At 44.2% G+C, this 23,276-nt stretch overlaps 1 protein-coding gene across 2 annotated transcripts in view; it reads right to left on the bottom strand.

Annotated features, from left to right (window-relative positions):
* Nucleotides 1–1,659: 1,659 nt before the first annotated feature.
* Tmem178a (transmembrane protein 178A) overlaps nt 1,660–23,276 on the bottom strand; it is a 59,410-nt gene continuing 37,793 nt past the window's right edge. For both annotated transcript variants that reach the window (XM_052746390.1, XM_052746391.1), the window contains exons 2-4: nt 18,284–18,397; nt 14,436–14,573; nt 1,660–2,660 (exon numbers count right to left, since the gene is read on the bottom strand). In XM_052746390.1, coding sequence (XP_052602350.1) covers nt 2,419–2,660; nt 14,436–14,573; nt 18,284–18,397 — 494 coding nt within the window. In that variant the 3' untranslated portion in view covers nt 1,660–2,418. The remainder of the gene's footprint in view (nt 2,661–14,435; nt 14,574–18,283; nt 18,398–23,276) is intronic.

The following is a 23,276-nucleotide window of genomic DNA, read 5'->3' as shown; positions in this document are numbered from 1 at the left end:
ACATCTTCTATGGGGGATCTTTCAAAAAAGACTTCAAAGAAAGTGCTCTCCTGCTTTGAGAATTTCCCACATAAGTAATAAATGAAAATAATTGCCCCTTTCTAGATGTATCTGATTTCGTCGAGAGAGACCGGGTTGTTAAATAGACTGGAGAGCCTGAGAATGTGCCTGGGGCCTCAGCAGTGCCTGGACCCTCAAGGGAGCATTTGAGGGGCCTCTGGTATCACTGCCTCCTCCCAACAGCCTCCAGGATGGTGTGTGGGCACTGGCATTTGGAAATAAACTCTATTCTCTCTTGGGGTAATTATTATTTTTCTTTTCTAAATACTGAATTCATTGAGTATTGTTGTTTGAGGCAGGATCTCAATGTAGCCCAGGCTGGCCTCAAACTCACTTTGTAGTAGTCAAATACGACCTTGAACTTCTGATCCTTTGGCCTCTCCCCAAGTTCTGGGATTACAGGCATGTGCCAGCAGGGCCAGTTTGTGAAGTGACAGATTGAAGCCAGGGCTTTGACATGCTAAGTAAGCACTCTCTACCAAATGAGGTACACCTTCAGCCACTAAATCGGGGGTTTTAATGAATGAAGTTGTTCCAGTGAAATTAAAACCTGAAACAATGTCTTCTTGAGGGTGTGGCATTTCCCCCTATTTCTAGAACCGTATGGTACCCGTCACGTGACAAAGGGGCTGGTGCTGAGCTAAAGGGAGAAGCTTAGGCGTTCGTGCCCACCCCTCCACTGGAAGAGGAGAAAACACAGTGGGAAGATTTTTAAGTGGAAAAAAAAAAATGAAGTAAATGTTCCCATTCTGGTCCTCAGTGTCCCTAGAATAGTCCCTGCCTCGTGGAGCTTTTGAGAAGACTGGATAAAGTTAACATCTGGAAAAATGCACAGCCCAACTGGGGTGCTCAGGGCCAGTGCTAAGGAAGTTAGCGGGCTTAGTTGGTAGCTTAGGAGATCAGTCACGTTCTGACTCACGGGGTCAGTCCTGGATGCCCATCAGAATTTGCTGGGTGTTTTTTCTTTCTTCCTTCCTCTTTTTTTCTCTTTTATTCAACTTTTCTTAAAATCCAAGCTTATGCTCATCTGTGGACCGTGAGTTACTGTCCTGCTGAAGAACTTTCCAGGTGTTTCTGATGTGCAACTAGGTGAAGCTGAAAAACCCATAAGGCCAAGGACCATGCCTATCACTGAATGAAAGCCGGACAGGTGGTAAAGGGACGGGGACTTCAATATCATATCGAAATTTCGAACTTGAAGTTTGAAAGTTTTGAAAATGCCATCTTATGTTATTAGCAAATATATAATTGCTACAAAAAGATAAATAACAACGACCAGCTTAATCGAAGTAAAGCAATTAGGCTTAGTATAATTTGAGCTCAGCACTCAGAAGGCCCAGGCAGAAAGGTCACTGCAAGTTGAAGGCCAGCCTGGGATACCCAGTGAGCCACCAGAAGCCAGACTACATAGTAAGACTTGGCCTCCAAAAAAACAAAAAACAAAACAAAACAAAAAACCAAAACCAAAACAACAACAACAAAAAAAGTCCAAATCAAATAAACAAAAAAATAATTGAAAACAAAACAGAGTTCCCCGGCTGTCCTCAGCCTAGGGAAGACTTGTTGACCCAGCTAAAAGCCAGAAAACAAAAGCACATCTAAATTAAAACAAGGGGGCAGTCATTTAATGCAGAAACCCAGTTAACATCAAGAGACACAAAGCCAAACAATAGGTCCGACTTCAGACGATACTGCATAGTGTTGCGCGGATCGGCTCTTACACAGTTGGTCTGCTGTTCTTATGCGTTTGAATCCAGTACAAAGACAGAGAGTTGACTTCACTTCATGAAAAGTAACAGTAAGGCAACAGAAGAATAATCCTCTGGTGACAAGGAACAGCCACCAATAACGCGACGAGCAGCAGGTGCTGACACAAGACACCGTTAAGGACCAGTTCTGAAGATGCTGCGTTAAAAAAAAATCGAACAAGCCTGATACACTGACAAGAAAATTATACTCGTTTTGTTATGAATCCTGTCGCAGATAGAAACAACTCTCCGGCGATCGTTATATACAAACTTTCTGAAAGAAATGGAGATCGTACAAATTTTTCCCATCTCTGTTCCTCTTCTCTGATGCCTATAAATGTCCCGTGGCACACTGTTCCTCATTTCGCACAGCCAAAGCATAAATAGTCATTAAAGCACTTGAACCCACAGTAGTCTCGTCCTTAGAAAGGTTGGGAGGTTCTGTGTGATTTTCCCATCAGTCATCCGGAAAGGGCTGCAGGCAACAGGTTGGAATGTAAAAGACCTCTTTGTGCTTGGAACCCTGGGGTGAACTCAGTTCCGCTCCCATTTTGGAGGGACCCCCACCCTGTAGCTGGGCCTTCGACGACGACGACGACGGTGCGGACAGTCATACCGTGGAGTCCCTGCCAGACTTGAGATGTGCAATCTTGGTCCGGCTAATAAACGGGTAGGCGATGCAGAGCCCTCCAGCTGCCACGATAAAACCCAGACTGCACCAGGCACAAAAGATGGACCAGCTGTAGCCGTGTTCCACATCGTGAGGCAGGCTGTAAAGGAGCTTCGGGACCCGGTTCAAATCATAGGAGACGCTGGCGGCGTACGTGCAGAGCGAGATGGTGCAAAATATCCCTGTAAGTGATACACAGAAAACAGAACAATCAGTTGTGCATTTGCTTGTGTCCAGGCAAAAACGCCAGACAAGCCCCAGTGAAAATCAGACCGCTCCAAATGCGGGAACACCTGGAATTCCGTTACTTGAACGGATTCACTCCGTAAAGCGTTGACAAATTGCAGGGACAATTCGCATCATTTGAGTCACTTAGGTTTGTTCTGCCTGGTGTAAATAATGTTGCATGTTTCAGTTCAGTTGTGTTCTTATGTCTTTCACAATTAATTAAAAAATCTGGAGCTGGGCGGTGGTGGCGCACGCCTTTAATCCTAGCACTCGGGAGGCAGAGGCAGGCAGATCTTTGTGAGTTCGAGGCCAGCCTGGTCTACAGAGCGAGATCCAGGAACGGCGCAAAGCTACACAGAGAAACCCTGTCTCAAAAAAAAAAAAAAAAAAATCTGGTCTTTCGCCCGGGTGGTGGTGGCGGCGGCGGCAGCGCACGCCTCTAATCCCAGCACTCAGGAGGCAGAGGCAGGTGGATCTCTGTGAGTTCGAGGCCAGCTTGGTCTACCAAGTTCCAGGATAGCCAGGACTGTTACACAGAGAAATTCTGTCTCAAAAAACCCCAAAACCAACCAACCAAACAAACAAACAAAAACTGGTCTTTGGTTTTGTGTGTGCATGCAGTTGTGTGTGTGTGTGTGTGTGTGTGTGTGTGTGTGTGTACATGTTTGAGTGCCTATGTGCTGGGGCATGTCCATGTGCAGGTATGCGTGGAGGCCACAGGATAATCTCAGGTGTCATTCTTGAGGTGCTCTCCACTAATTTTTTTTTTTTGAAACAGAGTCTCTCGTCTCTCCCAAGCCTGGAGCCCAACCAAGCAGACCAGGTTGGTTGGACTGTGAACCTCAGACATCATCTCTCTCTGTCTCCCTAGTCCTGGAGATCAAACCCCAGTTCTCATGAAAGCCCGCACTTTACCAATGGAACTATCATCTCCCAGGCTGTGTTTTTTGGTGCTGTTGTTGTTTGTTTTTCTGAGACGGGGTTTCATTTAGCCAAGGTTCTTCCTGGAAGTCACTGAGGACGACCCTTGCACGTTGGAGCCTCCCGTGGCCACCTCTGGAGCGCTGGGATCACCGGCATGCGTCACCACACCTGGTTTTTAGGTAATGCTGAAGAATGAGTCCTGTATACAAGGCACGCACTCTACCAACCGAGTGACACTCCCAGCCCTTAAAAATTGTTTTTAGGGAAAAAAACTCTAACAGTCTCTCAGATCTAACACTAAACAGCTGTCATTTCCTTTGCTCTGCCAGATCTACATTTTCATAGAGCTGCCGTCACTGTACAAAATCATCTTTCTTTTCTTTCTTTTTCTTTTCTGAACACATTGGTTTTATTATAGCAAAGCAACTTGGACACTTCAACATTTAAAATGAGCATCTCTTGATTATTATAGTCATCATGTTGCCTGTAAGAGTAAATGAATTATTAGAAGTAGCTATTTTTTTTTTTTTTTGGTGATACAGAATCTAACACACACTAGACCTTCATCAATTTTTTAAAAAAAAAATAACAAATACTTCCAAGTAATATAAATTGTGTCTAGGAATTTGGAATTGATGTAAAAATCTTAGTAAAGGTATTGTGTATTTTAATCGTGCAATTTGTAATTAATTTGAGTGATATATATGTGCCACATATATGTGTATATGTGCATATGATATATATGGCATATTATATATATAAAACAATATTTTACCTTATCATATCAATATGTGTATATATAGTTTTCCTTCAAGAACACTAAAATCAGGGCTGGGCAGGCAAAACGAGGGCTCATTTGGTAAAGTTCTTGCCTTGCAAGCATGAAGGTCTTGATTTGATAGCCACATAAAAAGCCAATCATAGTGGCACATATTTATAATCACAGTATTAAGAAGGAAGAGACAGGCAGATAAATTCTTAGGGGTTGCTAGTGAGCCAGCCTAGCTCATTGGGCCAGCAACACACACACACACACACACACACACACACACACACACACACACACACACACACCACTTATAAACATGTTTCTTAGTGCCCAAGGATATAGATGCTTCCTGCTCCCTAATGGACCCTCAGGAATGTTTTACAGGGGTGGATATAGGATGAGAATGGGGTGCTTGCAGAGTTCATGAAATAAAATGAACAAATGAAAACAGAAACTGGCATTTCAGTCAAGTGTCAGAATGTCCAAACCCCGCACGGTCTCTCGTCATGCCCTGGACTGTCACTGTGGACAGAGGAAGTGTCATCTGTTGGCTGGGAAATGGCTTTCACATCCTTGGGGATACACAAGGCACAGATTTTAAAACTGAAAAGACAGAGGCAAAAAGAAGCAAGAACTCTACCCCTGTCTTAATCTGCAGCTTTGGAGATCAAAGCCACTGGCAGAGAAACAAACTCGGAGCAAGCAGCAATTGGAAGGGAATGAAGATCACCCTACACCCTAATGCCATTTCACAAGCTCTAGACTGCTGCTTCCATTTGGATCATGCAAAAGCACATTACCTAAATCTTTTTCCAAATGTACACCCGGAAAATAAACATTCTAAAACAAAAGTACTCTGTCTGAGATAATTTGGTATTCCCTACTCTTTGTCTGGCTTTGTTTCTAAGCTCAAAAATAAATGACTTTGTTTCTCTGAAAAGGATAAAGTAATATGGCTTGACTTCTTTCTGCACAGGTTTGGTTTTTTTTTTTGTTTGTTTTGTTTTGTTTTGTTTTGTTTTAGAAACAGGCTTTCTCTGTGTAGCCCTGGCTGTCCTGGAACTCACTCTGTATGTAGACTAGGCTGGCCTCAAACTCAGAGATCTGCCTATCTCTGCCTCCACAGTGCTGGGACTAAAGGCGTGCTTCACCACCCAGCTCTGCACTGTTTTTGTTTCGTTTTTTGTTTGTTTGTTTGTTGTTTAGCAACAGACATATCATTCCAGTTGTCCAATAGGGAAGCAAGAATGAAAATCATTCTTTGATCAAGGCATAAACCATTTGAGAGTACCTCCCAGCTTTTCCCAAACCCCATGAAGAACAAATGTCCTTACATCTGTCCACATGACTGCACTGACAATAAGAACCATGTTTGCGAACAATAAGACCCTGAAGGGATGCTGGTACTAGAACAATAGAGCTGTTGGGGGGGAAATTGATCTCTGGCACATCAACAGGTAAACCGTAATGGTGCAACAATGACCTCTTCCCAGGGAAAACAGCTTCATCCTTCACTCAGATGTCTGCACACAGCTGACTGCCTAAAAGCACGCATTTTTACAAGCAGCATGATGTTAATGACCTCTGAAAGCTTGAGTTCAAGCTTGGATTTTCCAAGCATCCTTTGATGTAAAATGCACTGGGCTGGGCTGCAAGAAATATTCATTGTAGCCTCAGCTCTTTGTGACCCTGATATTGCCTCCCTCGCCTTCCCTGGGGCCTTCGTGTAGAACTGGGGCATGCCCACACAAGTCCCTTACAGTGTCAACCCTCCTATTCTTGCTAATCCCCAATAAGACACAGAATAAGTCTACTCCCTAAGACGTCTTCGTGTCTATAGTACTATTAGGAAACTTAGCTTTAAAAAAATGCAACAGCTTACATTGCTTTCTGAACGAACTCCCTTTGATTTTATCTCAAATGTTGATTTTTATGAGCACCCCTCCCTCCAAGAACTCCATGGAACAGCTTTTGCTGTGATGTATTTTATTATTATACCCTCGGTTCATGCTGAATTAGAAAGGACGCTAAGAACCCGTCTAATCTGAAGACATGACCAGGGCAAAGGTTTCTCTCGGCCTCGTGTCCTGAATGAGTCTGTGTTTTCCTGGGCATTTGGTAAGTGTAGATCTCATGGACTCTGTGTGGAGTGCATCTAACTGGATTTTTTTTGTCCAAGAGGCCAGGGCTGAAGCTCCCTAAAGCTAAATCTGTGCCCCGCCCCTCCCATGAGCAAAATAGAGACTATTTTGGCATGCTTTTTAGCTTCTACCCTCAGTCTTGGATCTAACTTGCATTGTGTTATGGTTTGGAGTTTAAATGTCCATCAACAGCCACGTGTTGAACTGTTGTTTATCAGCTTGTGAGTGTTAAATATAATAATAATAATAATAATAATAATAATAATAATAATAATAATAATTGTATGTCAGTGACGGGCCTGAGAAAGGAAGCTGACACATAATTACCCCGTGAGCCAGAAAGTCCGGAGGAAAGAGGAGACAGCAGTAGGGGAGGGGAATTAGTGTTAGCCTCTTTTTCCAGGTCACAGCACCGAATGTTAAATATAATAATAAATGGAGTGGCCAGTTGGGAAAGGCAGGTGATTATGTGTCAATCTCTTTCTGGAGCCGACCACTCTCTTATTATATTTAACAGTGGGCATGACTGGGAGACAGTGGAATCTTTGGCAGATGGGGAATGGCAGAAGAAAATTAGGTCACAGGGTCACAGCCCCCTCGAAGGGGCTATTGGAACTCCATGGGCTTATTCTGTCTATGGGCCCAAAACAACAGCTCTAAGAGACCCTGGACTGAAAAGTCTGAAACCATGGACCTAAAAAAAACAAACAAAACCTTTCTTCCTTTTCAATTGATTTACCCAGGCATTTTGTCACCGCTACGGAATGCTAACACATCTTACAAATTTGACTGTCCCTTTCTCTTACCTTTTTTTTTTCTTCCTTGCCTATATTTATTTTACCATGAAATACCACATGTGTCTCCCGGCCACTCAGGTCCTTTTGGCAAGAGGTACTCATCAAACTGATGAAATGCTATCTCCTTGCCTCACGGGCCATAGCATGAGGGAGAGCCAGGTCTACTGGCCCACTCAGGTGTCCTCTGTCTGCCCTACCCTCTTCTCACAATGTCCCCTCTGCCTCCAGTGGTGTCTTCTCTCCTTCTAGAAGCTCTTGGAGTTGTTCTAGATGAGACAAAACCCAAGGAGAGATGAACAGGAGGAGCTAGTCCATCCAGACCCTCATGTCCTGAGGAAGTCTACAAACACCTAATGGCTACTGCTGTTCTTAGTACAATGGAAAGGCTTATTCATGGTCAATACAAGGAAATGTAGTGAGAGAAGACAAACTTTTACAAGATCTTGTAAAGAGAAGTTTGTCCCATTCAAGATTTAAAAAAAAAAAAATCCAGCTGGGTGTATGGGTGTATCACCCCTTTCATTCCAGTACTTGGGAGGCAGACGTAGGCCGGTCTCTGTGAGTTTGAGGCCAGTCTGGTCTACATAGTGAGTTCCAAGACACCCAGAGCTACATAGTGAGACCTTGTCTCAAAGCAAACAAGTAATCCTAAATCCTAAATTTGATCACATCAGAGGAAAAAAAAAAACCTTGTTTTAAATAACAAAGGCATGCCTACTGACTGCAGCCAGATTTATAGTTTAGGCCAGTTTTGATATGAGCTTGATTTTAAATCCCTCACGCATCTTATAGTGTTCATGTGTATGAGCTTGATAAAGCTACCGTAGCAATGAACTACAGACAGAGAGGATTAAAAAAAGAAAGAAAGAAAGCTCTATTCTCAGCATTCCAGAGACTGTGAATCTAAGCTTGAGGCATCAGTATAATGGTTTGCTTCTGAAACCACCTGATCTTGGACATGGCTGCCTTTTCCTCACCACTTCATCTGTAACCATTCAAATCTCCCCTTCTCCAAGACCAACACCATCTACCCGGCTTATGACCCAACATGTTGCCCTAATTTGATGTGCGTTTCTCTTTAAAGTCCCTGTTTCCAAGTTAAGTCACACTTTGAGATCCTAGGGGCTGGGAATTCAACATATAAATTTTGGGAGATTCAACTTAACCCTTAGCATTGAGTGTGTTTGGGTCTGCTAACTGAATAGAGTATACTTCTATTTCTTTTACAGGTCTTAGCAAGATTGCACTGTCTTAATGTAGTATATTAGCACTTCTTTCTTATCTTCTATGTCCTGGACCTAGTTCTCGTTTGATGAGAGGTGGTTTTATGGGATTCCCTTAGATCTGGGACCCAAAGTGTTCTACCATTTCCCAACATGCATTGCAAGCAAAGACAGTAGGTACCTCTTGGATTACCTGTAATTTCTACACAGTGGCTACCAGGCATGCGCTCATAGAGTCAAGAAAGCCTGCTAAACAAAACTGAACTTTACAATTAACTGATTAAAACCCTCTTAAGAAGTAATTCATGGGGGGCTGGTAAGACGGCTCAGTGGTTAGAAGCGATTGTTGGTCTTAGAGGGTTAGGGTTTGAGTCCCAGCTCTCACATGTTGGCTCACAACATCTGTAACTCCAGTTCCAGGGATCCAACGCCCTCTTCTGGTCTCCTTGGGCACTCCATGCACATACATACTATACAAATACACAAGCAGGCAAAACCACTCAGACACACAATAAAAGTAAATCTTTTTTTAAAACTTAAAAAAAAAAAAGTAGTTCATACCAAATTGCCCCAAGAGGGAATGACCTGCTCATCAAGTTATTTCAGGTCATACTGCATTCTTATCAGTAGCAATCGAGTTCATACAAGGGACAGAGAGGAGTATGCAGGTATGTTTGCTTTTAAAAATTCAAAAAAGCCAAGGTCTATCTTGAGGACCCATAGGAAGAAAGGTTAGTTTTCCATTCTTCAATCCCGCTCTCCCTGCCCTCGCTCTTCTCCTCCAATAAGCTCAAACTTCCAGCCCAGCCAGTGACCCCAGTAGAGAGAGAGGTTTCCCTGTCCTGAGCTTGCTCCTGGCTCTAGCTGAGAGTATCTTCAAAGAGTGAATAATTACTGGTTTCCTGACAACCGTGTATGCGGCTACTTCTCCTATAAAATATTAAAGGGTTTTCTGCCGATATTCTTAATTAGAACACACCATGACATCATAGAAGGGCAGGACTGGAGGGGATATTTTTAGATCGGGACAGCAAATCAATCGGTGCCACCGTCCCAGATCATCAGCCCTATTTCCTGCCCTAAAACCTCGGAGGTGCCCATGGCCAGCTTGGAAGATGTAATTAGGCTAACCGAGGCCCGTTCTTTTTGACCTCCCTCCTTTGAAGTGCTTAAAAGGCTCAAGAGTAGAAGCTGCTTTCCTCGGCTCAGCCTGCTTGATAAACAACTGACTACAGCACCCAGAGGCATAAACATCGATTTTCTTTTCCCTGTGCCTTCAAAAGATAGCCTGCCCATCATTCCGGTCTTTTCACCCTTTCAGCAAAAAAGACTAGTTCCTTTTCACCTAGATGAACTCAAAAAGCCTCACCTCCGTCGTCTTAACTAAATGATGTGGCGGGCCTACTGGAAACAGACCAAACTTAAAAAACATACGTAAACAAACACAATGAAAAGATCCATGATCTGCAATTCCTTTTTTAAAAAAAAATCTAGTCTTTTTCTGCAATATGGCATCCATTTCCTTTAGAGACAAAGGCTGCCCTGCCCTGAGGTCCTCACTGGCCCTGCTTAGTGTGACTATTTCATACATTTTTGTTGCAGAAATGTTCATGTATTTGATTTTGCAACAATGCCCCAGACCTTGCCGACATGTTAGATAACACAGGCCACAGGTGCCCGCCATATGCTCTTACGAATATAAAATATTTAGGTCTTGAATTCCAAAGCACATTGAGTCCCCAGGGTTTCAGATAATGTATCAAGTGTCTGTGGCTTAGGGTTGTAGTTGATGGACAGCCTAGATCATTCTAGGATAAGACCTGTGACAGCAGACCCCTTCTACTTAGATGTACGGAAGCAAAGGAAGGGTCAGGCCAGGGTGGGGGCTGGCTGCTCCTGATGCTTTGGGGGGGCTGCCTGTACTCTGCTGTCAGTATGGGGGGTCACATGACATGCCACGTGTGCTCTTCCAGAAGGTGTCAGCCTTTGGAGGACCATAAGTACAGTTGGGAGTGAGACCGGCCAGCACCCAGGGAGGAAAATGGAATACAAGCTTTCTTCAAATAGGAAGACTTCCGGTGTATTAAAAAAATAGCTAAGGGCCAGGGAGAGGTTTCAGCAGATGAAGCTGCTTGTCCAGCCCTGAGTTCCATCCTGGGAAACCACATGGTGAAGGAGAAAACTGAATCCCGCAAGCTATTCTCTGACCCCCACATACACACGGTGGCACACCACATCACACACACACACACACACACACACACACACACACACACACACACCTTAAAATGCAATAAAAGACAGATTGAAATTCCATAACAGATAAAAATTATACTAAAATTGAAATATTGAACAAATTAACCCTTTAATGGTAACAATTACAGCTAAATTACTACTGTCATCTAACAGAATGCTTCGTTTACTCTTTTTTTTTTTTTTTGCATATGTCTACATGTATATGCTTGTGTGTGTGAGAGTGCACGTGTTTATGGAGGGCTCAGGACAACCCTGAGGAACTTTCTCTACCTTCCTTGAGACAGGGGCTCTCATTGGCTGGGAGCTCACCAAGTAGTTGTGGCTGGCTGGTCAACTATCCCTGGAAACTCTTCACCCTTTGCCTCCCGACCCCTGAGATTACAAGCACACACCACCACATTCAGAATTCTATTTTTATGTGGGTTCTGAGGATTAAATGGAGGCCCTCATGCTTTGCGGTGTGTGTGTGTGTGTGTGTGTGTGTGTGTCTTTGCTGAGTCAGCCATCTCCCCAACCCAGATGCTTCATTCACTCAATGTGGATAGAGTACTCATTCACACCACACTGAAAATAGTACATTCTAGCAACAGGCAGGGGCTTAAAGCCGGAAAAGGAGGGTCTCGCTGACTCAGTCCTCCGAGAATGCCACTGGGTTTGAGTGTGTAACCTCAGAGCATGTGATAATCACAGGTCTAATGTGATGCCCCAGGTCCTTCTCCAGGAACCCTGGCAAGGCGGGAGAGTAGGGGTCAGGCACATGGGGTTGCAGCCCAGCTCTCGGATGCAGACTGATGGTCCAGAAGGAATCATTCCACCTGCAAGTCTTCAAGGCTGGTCGATGGACAACGCAGTTGAAGGAGGAAGGCTGTTCTGTGCCTCTCATCTTAACAGCTCAGCTGTCACATCACTGGGGTTCCCATTGAAGGGCTAGCTAATCAGTTCAGGCAGAGAATGAAGACGCCAGCATATTAGAAGGGGCTAAGTTTAGCATCAAAAATCTGTGGGAGGGCTGCTGTCTAGAGCTGCTGAAGGCAGCCTGCTTAATTAAAATCAATTCTTTTAACCCTTCAGTGTTTCCACGGCCCAATACTGCCAGTGAAGGTGCTCCAGCCAAGCTATCTCATTGTTGGATTAACCACTATCTTGGTGTCCTAGGAGGAATTTGGAGGCATTATTTGTTGCAACAAAATCAAAAGGAACCTTCCTATATCCCACTTCAAGTGACAGAAGAACACAGGACCCTGAAAACTGTCAACTCTTCTGTGTGATGACAAGACACTGGATTTTCACTTTCCTTTCTGTAAATACCATCTCCTTGGCCTCCCCAGAACTGTTAGGCCTGGCTTGTGTGGCCTTGTGATTTATTTCAATACTAACGGCTGTTTCATATTCTGAACATCCTTAGTTACTCATGCATCACCTCTAGTTTAAAAAAAATGACCTTTAAAATAAAATAATCCTTCTGTGACTTTTGGTGTGGGGCCTTTCAAGAGTTTGGGGGAAGTGGTCAGGCATTACAATGTATAGCTGCAATCCCAAGATTCAGGGGACAGAGGCAGGACAGCCACAAGTTCAAAGTCAGCCTGGACTACATAGAAAGTTCCAGACTATCCAGGGCTACATAGCAAGACTCTATCTGAAAAACAAATAAACAACAAAAAAAAATGCTACAGGAAAGCAAACTACAACTCTTCCATGTATTTTGGGCTGGAAACCAAAAACTCATAAAGGGGAGAGAAAAGGAGGAGATTTTTACTGACTACGAAGCCCCAGCCAGGCGTAGAAGAATCTTTGAACAATTTGGCCACTTTGTCTGGGCTGCTCATAGACATGAACCCAGAGTCTGGCTTTAAGGGTTCAAATCCCTCTTCCAAACCTTGGGAACCAGCTTCAAGCCTTCCTGAACTACGTCCCTGGCTCTCCCGCTAAACTTGGAAGAACTGACTTGGCTTTCTGCTCCGAACAATGCAGAGTCTGTGGTCTGTCTGAATGTTTTGTCGGGGGTGCTTACGACAGTCCAGAGACAAGGCCCCAGCCCTGCATGGAGAAGGAGTTGAGTGGAGTAAAGAGGAAGGGGAAGCTGTTTGTCATGTCAAGGCTATGAGGTGAGACCCTAGAAATGAAGCACCACGTATCATTCATTGACTCTGAGAGAAATGTAGAGAAGATGGCGTGGACGTGGACGAGAAGACCACGCTGAAACCCATTCTTTCGTGCACTTAGTATATGCTAATAGAGCACAAAACCAGGTGGGGTCAGCCCTGGAGGCATGTTGCTGCCAAGACACAGGCTTGATAAATCCCCCATAATAGAGGGAAGTATTGGGGAAAAAAAAATCTTGTCACGGTCACTTGAGTACCAAAACCTCAGGGAAGTGGAAATGGCCACCTAGAGTTGTGTTGGTTTTTAAGCTGGGACAACTTTGTGAGACTTGATTTGGCATTCTCTTACTATTCACACCTTTACTTCCTGATAAAGGCTGAAAAGAAAATCATTTCTTCTCTGTGGCTACCTTCAACTAGTCATTGACCCAACTCCCACCTCCCTTTTAGACAGAAATATCCTTGTTAACCAAAAAAACCTAACCATGTCTCCACACCCCTTAGGTTTTAAGTAAAGTCATCCTTCGATGAAACCTCCTAGCAGTTTCCATCACCTTTACTTCAAATCCATGCTCTTCTCTTTATTAAGAGATCTCTAAGGATTTGGTCCCTGACCACGGCTCCCACCTTGTGTGGTTTCTTTCCTATTGCTCTTCCTTCTATTGGTCGGAACACGCTCACCTCACTCTTGCCCAGAAGTCCGGGGCTGGTGGCTTCCTCAGCCCACAGTTCTCTGCCAACTTCTGCCTGCCCACTTCTCATGATTTAACTCAGAAATGGTTGCGTCAGCATCACCCAGCCCGACTGTACACTGCTCACCTTCTTCACAGCTTTTATTGCTATCACAGATCATTTCTTATGTGTCTCCACGATAAAAATGGGCGGCGACATCGCACGCTAGAGAAGCTGTGTGGTGTCTAAGACCGAGAACAGCCGCTAACACAGTAAGTCCTCCAATAGTGATGCCAAGGACAGCACCCCCGGTACATGTACCAGGAGGGGACTTGCCGCTATTCAACTTCCTCTCTTTGAGCAACCCTGAGAAAAAGCGGCCCATCTTTGTCAAGAGTCCAAGCTAGAATTCAAGACACAGAATTAAACAATGAGACAAAAAATATCACCACTGGATGGCTCTTTTGCTGTTGTTGTTTCGAGACAGGGTTTCTCTGTGTAGTGTTGGTGCCTGTCCTGAATCTCGCTCTGTAGACCAGGCTGGCCTCGAACTCACAGAGATCTGCCTGGCTCTGCCTCCCGAGTGCTGGGATTAAAGGCAAGTGCCACCGCCACCCGGCACCAGCACTGGCTCTAATGGACACTTTCCTCTGACCTATTAATGCTACCGTAGGAAAATAGGCAATGCCCTTTAGACACTGTTCCCTTTGAATTCTGTATTTCCTAGGAGAGCTGGGTGAGCTGCTTCTGCTTGCTCTCTTCCCACCCATGGAAACAAAACGAATCATGTTACGACCGTGCTGAATGCTGGGCCACTGAGAGGAAGCCGATGGTGTGCAGTATACCTGTCATGAGGAACAGGAGTCCAGCCACGTGCTGGGTCAGGCTCTCCTCCCAGAAGAAGCTGACAGTGGCCACGATGCAGCCACACAGCAGGACAGCCACCGCCATGCCCAGGAAGCCAGCTGTTATTCTTCTTAGATCTAATCTCAAGACAGAAACAGAGAGTCAAAATCGGAGGGGGGGGGCAGGGAAGCGACTGAATTCCATGTGCCTTGTGAGAAGAAACAGGCAGGGCCTGGGGCCCGCAGGGTGGGGGATTGGGGGAATTCTCACTCTGGGATGAGTAACCGATGTCAGTGTACCCCCTCTGTATCCGTGAAGTCAGTTCAGAGGGGACAACCCAGGGTAAAGGTGAGTAACAAACCAGATACATAGTAAAGGGGGTGAGGAGGATTCAAGAGACACATTCTCAGCCTTCAAAGAGCAACCCAGATCAAGGTCGCCACACCACAGTGGCTGTTATTAACCCGGCTTCTCTCCCTCTTTGGAAGAAAGAGCCTAGAAGGCAAGCTTATACTACAAGAGGGTTTTGTCTGAGCATCCCAGATGCCAGTTAGTTTTGTATTTTTCATTCCTAGCTACTCCTGTCTACTTTCAACGGGTATTTAAGAAAAATGGGAGAAAGTGACGCCACCATGGAGAAGGAAGCAGGAGCCTACAGTGTGTGATTGAGACAGCTAGCTGCTCATAAACACCCTCCCACCACTAAATGTAAGACTCACAAGCTGAGTGCCTATTTACCCAGGCTAAAAAGGGACTATACCCATGGGACAAGTCTTACAAGCAGAGCACCAATTCACCTATTTACCCAGGCTAAAGAGACTATGCCCACGGGACAAGTCTCCACCGTATGCCTAACTGGCAACATCTATACAAGCTATTCTCAACCTGTTAGTCACGACCCATTTGAGGGTTACTTATCAGATATCCTGCATATCAGATATTTACATTACGGCTCATAACAGTAACAAAATTATAGCTATGAAGTAGCAATGGCAATGATTTTATGGTTGGGGGTCACCACACCATGAGGAACTGTATTAAAGGGCCACAGGATCAGGAAGGTTGAGGACCACTGGTCTCTATAGAAATGTGCCTTCCACTGGCAACACTCAGGTGGCCCGCCTTCTGGTTAGTTGACTTTTCCATTGTTTCCTTCTGTCCTTCCTGCTTCTGTTCCTCTCTTTGTTCGGAAGAAAGCCAACTGAAAAGAGCTCTGACCTAGATGCTTGGAGTCTACGATGCTTCTTAAAACAAGAGTTCCCAAACACACACCTGCTGCCCCGAAGGCCAGGCAACAAGTCTGAACAAAAGACACGTGCAGGCAGATCTCAGCAAACAGCTGGGTTTCTCTGCTGCTGTGGGATGAGCTTAAGGGCACTGCGTGGAAGGAAGATTGGCTACAGTAGCTTCCAATCTTGGCCATAGCATCTTAGCCATGTGCGGGTTTTCCTATTTCTTGGTTGGTTTTTTTTTTTTTTTTTTTTTTTTTTTTTTTGGTTTTTCGAGACAGGGTTTCTCTGTGTAGCTTTGCGCCTTTCCTGGGACTCACTTGGTAGCCCAGGCCGGCCTCGAACTCACAGAGATCCGCCTGGCTCTGCCTCCCAAGTGCTGGGATTAAAGGCGTGCGCCACCACCGCCCAGCGGTTTTTTTTTTTTTTTTTTTTTTTGGTTGGTTAATTGGTTTTTCGAGACAGGGTTTCTCTGTGTAGCCTTGGCTGTCCTAGAACTCACTCAGTAGACCAGGCTGGCCTCGAACTCACAGAGATCCACTTGCCTCTGCCTCCTGAGTGCTGAGATTAAAGGTGTGTGCCACCACTGCCCAGCTGGATTTCTTTCTCTATTTCTTCAAAGGGAGTCCTTATTTCCAATCTCAGAGCTTTTAAATCTTTTATTCTGAATTAAAATAGGGCTTTTTTTCCCCTCAGAAGAGAAAATATACATCACAAAATAAGAGGTCATGGAGAGTAATAATTTAAATATGCTGAATTTAGTGTTATGGGTACAAGGGTACAAAGAATTTGGAGATGGCCACATACACGGAGAGGGACTAATAATAAATAGTTCAGTCATTTGCTATAATATCCCAAGGCCCTGAGGTGTGAAAAATCTGTCTTCTGTGACTACTACAAAAACACAAAGATCAAACATAACCTCCACGGGCCTGGCACCAGTTCCAGACATGGTGGTGTCCTTACTGAGAAATGTGGTACAGATCACCAAGCATGGCTGTCTTAGAAACAGCCAGGTACTTGGGCACTGAAAGCATCTTTCTCTTAGAAACTCCCCCAAGGCTAATGCTCAAATCACTGCCTTACTGGGTAAAGAGGCCCAAACTTGGAGAGTTAAAGAGATGAGGTCCTTTGCAGTAATTTTTCTATCTGGCCAAAGTCAGTAATAAGGAGACTGGTCTTCATAGACACTTAAGACAAAGACCATCAAATGTGCTCATAAGGGGTTAAGAAAAAAGAAAGACCACTCAGATAAGACTGAATGGGTCTACTGAGAAGTGCTTGCTCACATTTGCCAGCAAGAAACAACTTTCAAGAAATCTATCCTGCTCTCAGAAAATGAACCACGTTTTATCCAATGACTTTTGTTTGACAGGGTTTCTCTATAGACTTGGCTATCCTAGAACTCACTCTGTAGAGCTGATTGGTCTCATACTTGGAGATCCGCCTGCCTCTGGCTCCTGAGTGCTAGGATCAAGGGCATGCACCACCACTGTGTGGCTTTTATCCAGTGATTTTTCTCAGTCCTAAAGTTGTCATCAATATTTATATTAGACCACTGCGGTGGCGAAATATGAGGCCCCATGTTATAGTGAGAATTGGAGCAGAGCCTTTTGCTCTACAGGACCATTTACTGGAAAAATGAGACCGTTTCTACAGTGGCTTTCTCCACCAAACAACATGACCACAGTACTCTTCACGGCTTGCTCGCTGGAAAAGACGGCAACGCTGACTTCTGACTCTGAGGTGCACAGGAAGGGGGGACTCAGTGTCTTATTTTGCTTTCACATGTCGCCCGCCCCTAAGCAGCTTGAATCAACAATTTTCAGGTAAATATCCACCCTTTTGAGTTTCACATTTCGTGATCTTATCTAGACTTCCACATCTCCTTGACAGTGAAAGAGAGCAGTTCTTTCCACTGAGATGTAGAGGTAAGAGACACCCTCTGAGAAAATTATGACATGCATTCATAAAGGTATTTCAGCAGAAATACAATGATCTGAGCTGAACACAGTAGCTAAAATAAATATTATATAAAGAAAAAATGAGTGCAATGAAGGTATAACATTCAGGGCAAGTCCTTATACCCACTAACTTGGTTAAAAATAAAAAAAAAAAAAAACAAACTGAGATGGGCTAGGAAGATGGGTGGTGACTAAAGAGCACATATTAATCTTGAAGATGATCTGAGCTTGGTTCCCAGCACTCATATGTTGGGTGGCTCACAACCACCCATAACTCCAACTTTCGGGTGATCTAGTGGTGCCTCTGGCCTCTACGGGCACCTGAACTCTCATGCACACACCCCCTCACAATACACATAATTAAAAATAAAACTTTAAAAAAAATGTTCAGCTACCCCAAGTTAGTTAGCAATGCCACTCAGGCCGACAGGCACACAGCCCTGTCTTGTGGAGCTTGACACCTGATTTTTCTCACACTTGAATTTGTGAACACAGTGTGTTCACAACACAGCAAACTGATGCTTGGAGTGTTTGACCAAGTTCAGCGGGGCCCAGAGGGCACATAGGATAAACAACTTTCCATCCAAACTTAAGAGGGAGGTGGGGATTTTTTTTCTTCTTCTTCTTGTCTAATCCTTTCCCAGCAATACTTACGAAGCAGGTGCCATTCATCTTGCTGGATTGTCTTGGTTAAATTGAAAGGAATGTTTCTTAAGCGGATTGGCTGAGAAAAGTGGTACTTGATAGCTGTGCATCGCTGTGCAATACCTTGAAAGAAATAAGAAATGTGATTTGCTAGCTTTTTCATTTGGAATAGAATTCTGGAGCCCAAGGCAAAATAATTTATCCTAAACCGGGGAATGAATGGGAAAGGGGTAAGGAATCCTGATGACTGTCATTAACAGAGGCAACTCATGGCAGCAAAATACAAAACCTTAAAATAGATTTAAAAATCACATTCCATTTTAAATGCATTTTATAACTGTATATACATACATATATTTAAATTTATACATATATATATATGCCTTTCAATACTGGATGAGTTTGTACAACTTAAACACAAAGCTATTCAGGGGGAAAATGTGCTAAAATGTACAAATGGTTGAAGAACACCAGCCTAGAATTTTAAATCAACACTTCAATGCCTTCCCTAAATTTGATCTAGTCTCAAACTCTCAATTAAGTTTCACCCCAAAAATTCATTAATATATGTGTTATTTGGAAACTAGGAGACATTTTTTTCCACAGTCACATGGTGGTTTAGGGCGTAGCTATAATTGCCAAACAAAAGTCTATTTAAGTCCTCCAGCAGCTGGGGTCACTCCTTAATGTTGCTGACTTGAACTGTGAATCTTGAGAAAGACTTTAGTCTTGGTGGAAAAGGAATTCTTTTCTTCCCCTCATCTGGTGGCCTGGCCAGTCCCAAATTTTGATACGGCCTCATCTAGCCATTGGGTTATCTTCAGCCCTCTTCCTCATCCTCCTGCCCAGTGCATTCATTGAATGACTTTATGTGTCTGTTCTTCTAAAGCCTTCTGAATCCTATGATCAGCATTGTTCCTCTCTTAAAACTCAACCACAAACAAAACATACTTCGCTCAGGGTCAGTCATCATGGCCGGTTGTTCAAATAAACGCATCTCATGAACTAACTGTAAAAGCAGCATGAGTGTGTGATAGCCCTTTGACCTCCGGCAGCTGTTAACTAGAGAATCCTCACAGATACAAATTAATCTCTAGTGGGTAGACTTCCAGGAAGTCAAAAAGCAAAGTGAAATAAAAAAAAAAAATCAGACAGTGAAAGGAAGTTAATCTTACAGAAATAAATACGGAGGAAACCTGCCAACACTAATATTAGATTGGACAGAAAACATTCCCAGGAAGACACAAACTCAAAGACTGACTCGAGGCAACAGGTAATCTAATCTGATTCTATCCATAATGAGAAGGGGAGGGAGTTTGTAATTAACTTGGTAAAACCTGTCCTGTAAGGAAAGACCTAAGACTTGGCCGGTGAGTTTTACCAAATGCTTAAAGAAGAATCAGCAATCCTCAGACTCTTCAAAAAACAAACAAACAAACAAAACAACAACAACAACAAAAAACCAAACAGAAGTGGAGAAAATGCCTCCTACCTGGGTCTGAAACCAAGACATCACAAGAAATGAAGCTATGTGTGCCTATGTGTGAGTGCATAGGTGTGCATGTGCGTGTGTGACTAGGAAAAAGCCTTGGGTGTCACTCCTCATTACTATCTACCCTTTTGTCCTTCTGTCCTTCCATCCTTCCTTCCTCCCTCCCCTCCCTCACTCTCTTTCTTTCTTTGAGACAGGACCTCCCACTGGCCTGGAACTCACTGAGTAGACTGGCTAGACTGCCAGGCAGCAAGTCTCCAGGGGTCAACCTGTTTCCTCTTTCCAAGTGCTGGGAACACAACCTTCACCATCACCACAGCCTTCACCATCATCACAACCTTCACCATCATCAACACAACCTTCACCATCACCACAGCCTTCACCATCACCACAACCTTCACCATCATCAACACAACCTTCACCATCATCAACACAACCTTCACCATCAACACAGCCTTCACCATTAACACAACCTTCACCATCACCACAGCCTTCACCATCAACACAGCCTTCACCATCACAACCTTCACCATCAACACAGCCTTCACCATCAACACAACCTTCACCATCATCAACACAACCTTCACCATCAACACAACCTTCACCATCAACACAGCCTTCACCATTAACACAACCTTCACCATCACCACAGCCTTCACCATCAACACAGCCTTCACCATCACAACCTTCACCATCAACACAGCCTTCACCATCAACACAACCTTCATCATCACAACCTTCACCATCAACACAGCCTTCACCATCAACACAACCTTCATCATCACAGCCTTCACCATCATCACAGCCTTCACCATCAACACAACCTTCATCATCACAAACACAACCTTCACCATCATCACAGCCTTCACCATCATCAACACAACCTTCACCATCAACACAACCTTCACCATCACAACCTTCACCATCATCAACACAACCTTCACCATCAACACAACCTTCACCATCACAACCTTCACCACCATACCCAGCTCTTAAAAGAAAAACCGTGGGTTCAGCAGATCAAAACTGGGTCCTCATACACTTACCAATACTTACCAGGTGAGTCACTTCCCCAGTTCCAGGAAAATACGTTACATTCTTTAATATATTTTATGCAAAATTCCTTCACAACACTAGCAGTCTGAGTGCGGCACCATTTTAGAAAGCCATGCATCATGACCCAATGAGATATTTCTCAGGAATACAAATTGATTCACTATACAAAATTCAATTTATGCAGCATACCATATATGGGATAGAAGACAGAAATGATCTGATCGTTCCAGGCACACAGAAAAACCCTCTGTCAAAAACCCACGGGGAGTCGGGCGGTGGTGGCGCACGCCTTTAATCCCAGCACTCGGGAGGCAGAGCCAGGCGGATCTCTGTGAGTTCGAGGCCAGCCTGGACTACCAAGTGAGTTCCAGGAAAGGCGCAAAGCTACACAGAGAAACCCTGTCTCGAAAAACAAAAAACAAAAACAAAAACAAAAACAAAAAAAAAACCCACGGGGAGGGGTCGGGGAGATGGCTCAGCAGGGCAAGGGCTTGCCCCATAAGCCTGATGACTGGGGCAGCTCCCCAACACCTACATAAATACTGGGTGGGTGCAGCGGCCCACCTGCAACCCACTTAGGAAACAGAGAGAGGAGCCCCAGTGCACGATGACTGACTGAACTATTGTGCAAATAGGCAAGTTCTAGGTTCAAGTAAGGTCCTCTGCCTCAGTATCTAAAGTGGAGAGTAATTTAGGAAGATGCCCAACATTAATTAACCTTTGGCTTCTACACACATGCACACACACTTGCACACGCACAACGGGAGACACATACATACCACACACCACACACATGCACATGCAAAAGGAATCCAATCAATACTCATCAATGACCCCAAGTATAATTATTTCCACCCAACAGAAAAAGTCTGAAGTTTGGCGGCTAGATAATTAGCCTGAGGCCACAGTACAAGGAAGTAAGCAAGTCTCAATGTGTATGCTGTTAGACAGACCGAATTCTTTAACTTTTAGAAACTCATGTGAGTCATACAGATTTCTACTTCTTGTTACTGTTCTAAAATATATGGTCAATTCAATATGAAAAATTGATTTTTCCAACTTAGTACGGACATGAGCACTTTTGGAAACAAAGCTGCTTTGTGGTGGAGGATTCCGTCTGTGTATTTTCTGCACCTGTCTATACATGTTATTTGGAGATTACATTGGCTGGCTCCCTGGCTTTCCCCACCTGCGTCTCTTAGAAGCTGCTTCATGCTGGAGATGAGGTGCAGAATTGGACAAAAACAAAAAACAAAACAAAAAAACAGTTTTCTCAGCCTCTCAGAGATTGGCCTTAAAACAACTTCTGCACTTAGGAAACCATGTGCTTTTTTAAGCCCATTGCAAACCTTCCCAGGACCAATCCCCTCCTCTGCCTCTTGGCAGTAGCAGACAGGATCCCTGGGAGGCGGGAGTACAGCAAGAAGGCAAGCAGCTGGGTGCCCTGCTGGTACCAGAAATGAGGTAAGTGGCACATACATTACCAGATACAGTTCCCTCCCCTGGGATGTAAGTCTAAACTTAACTGCCAAGGATGCTGACTCGAGCATCAGAAGGCGGCAAGGGAAGGGACCAGATCTACAAGCCACACTCGAAGATCTCAATGATTAGGGGTCTGATGGTGAAGCCCTGACATCCTAAACTCAGAGCACAAGAAAATATCCTACGTTCCCAGTGCTCCACTCCCCAGGGAAAAAGAGACTCTGGACTTTGGCAGAATTAGAAGAGAAAGTGTGAGTGAAGGATGGATCAGAAGCCACGTCAGAGACCAGCCATAAGACTTCTAACGTCCTGGTCTTAAATGCTTGTTCCACCATCACAGTCAAACTCAAACAGATTTGCAGGAGTAAATAATGATGATGATGATGATGATGGTGATGATGATGATGATGATGATGATGATGATGATGATGTTTGCCTTCCCACAGTCCATGCATTAAGCTAACAAAAATGGTGCAGAAAAAGACCTGCTGGTGTTCAATGCCTTACCAAAACTCTTTAATCTTAAGGCCTTAAGATTTAAAAAAAAAAAAAAAGAAGAAGGCAGAGCTGTGCAACTACTCATGTACAGTCTACGAGGAGGAGGATGAAAGCAGGAGTTCCCTGTGGTAATGTTCAGGAGTGATACTGGCAAAATCCACAAGGAGGCGTTAGATTCCAGTGCTTTTGAAGCCACATACGCAAACTCTGAAACCAACCCCGCTTTCTGGGCTTAGAAAAGATGAATCTGGCGCTCTGCAAAGGGACACAAAAAAGCATGAGCTCATAGCACCAGATGGCATCGCACAATGAGGGGAAGAAGCTCGCAGAGGGCTGAAAAGAACAAGTCGTGGTCTATATTTGGTGATTAATTAGCTTCCTCCAGGGCCAAGGAGAGTCACTTTAACGATGCTAAAAACCACAGAAGAAGATATATAAATAAATATGTTCCACCGGGGTGAGGAGCGGAGCCTT

This window comes from Peromyscus californicus, unplaced genomic scaffold, assembly GCF_007827085.1.
Source record: "Peromyscus californicus insignis strain IS unplaced genomic scaffold, ASM782708v3 Scaffold_1__1_contigs__length_55948999, whole genome shotgun sequence".
Taxonomy (NCBI): Eukaryota; Metazoa; Chordata; class Mammalia; order Rodentia; family Cricetidae; genus Peromyscus; species Peromyscus californicus.
This window is presented reverse-complemented; position numbering and strand designations above follow the sequence as displayed.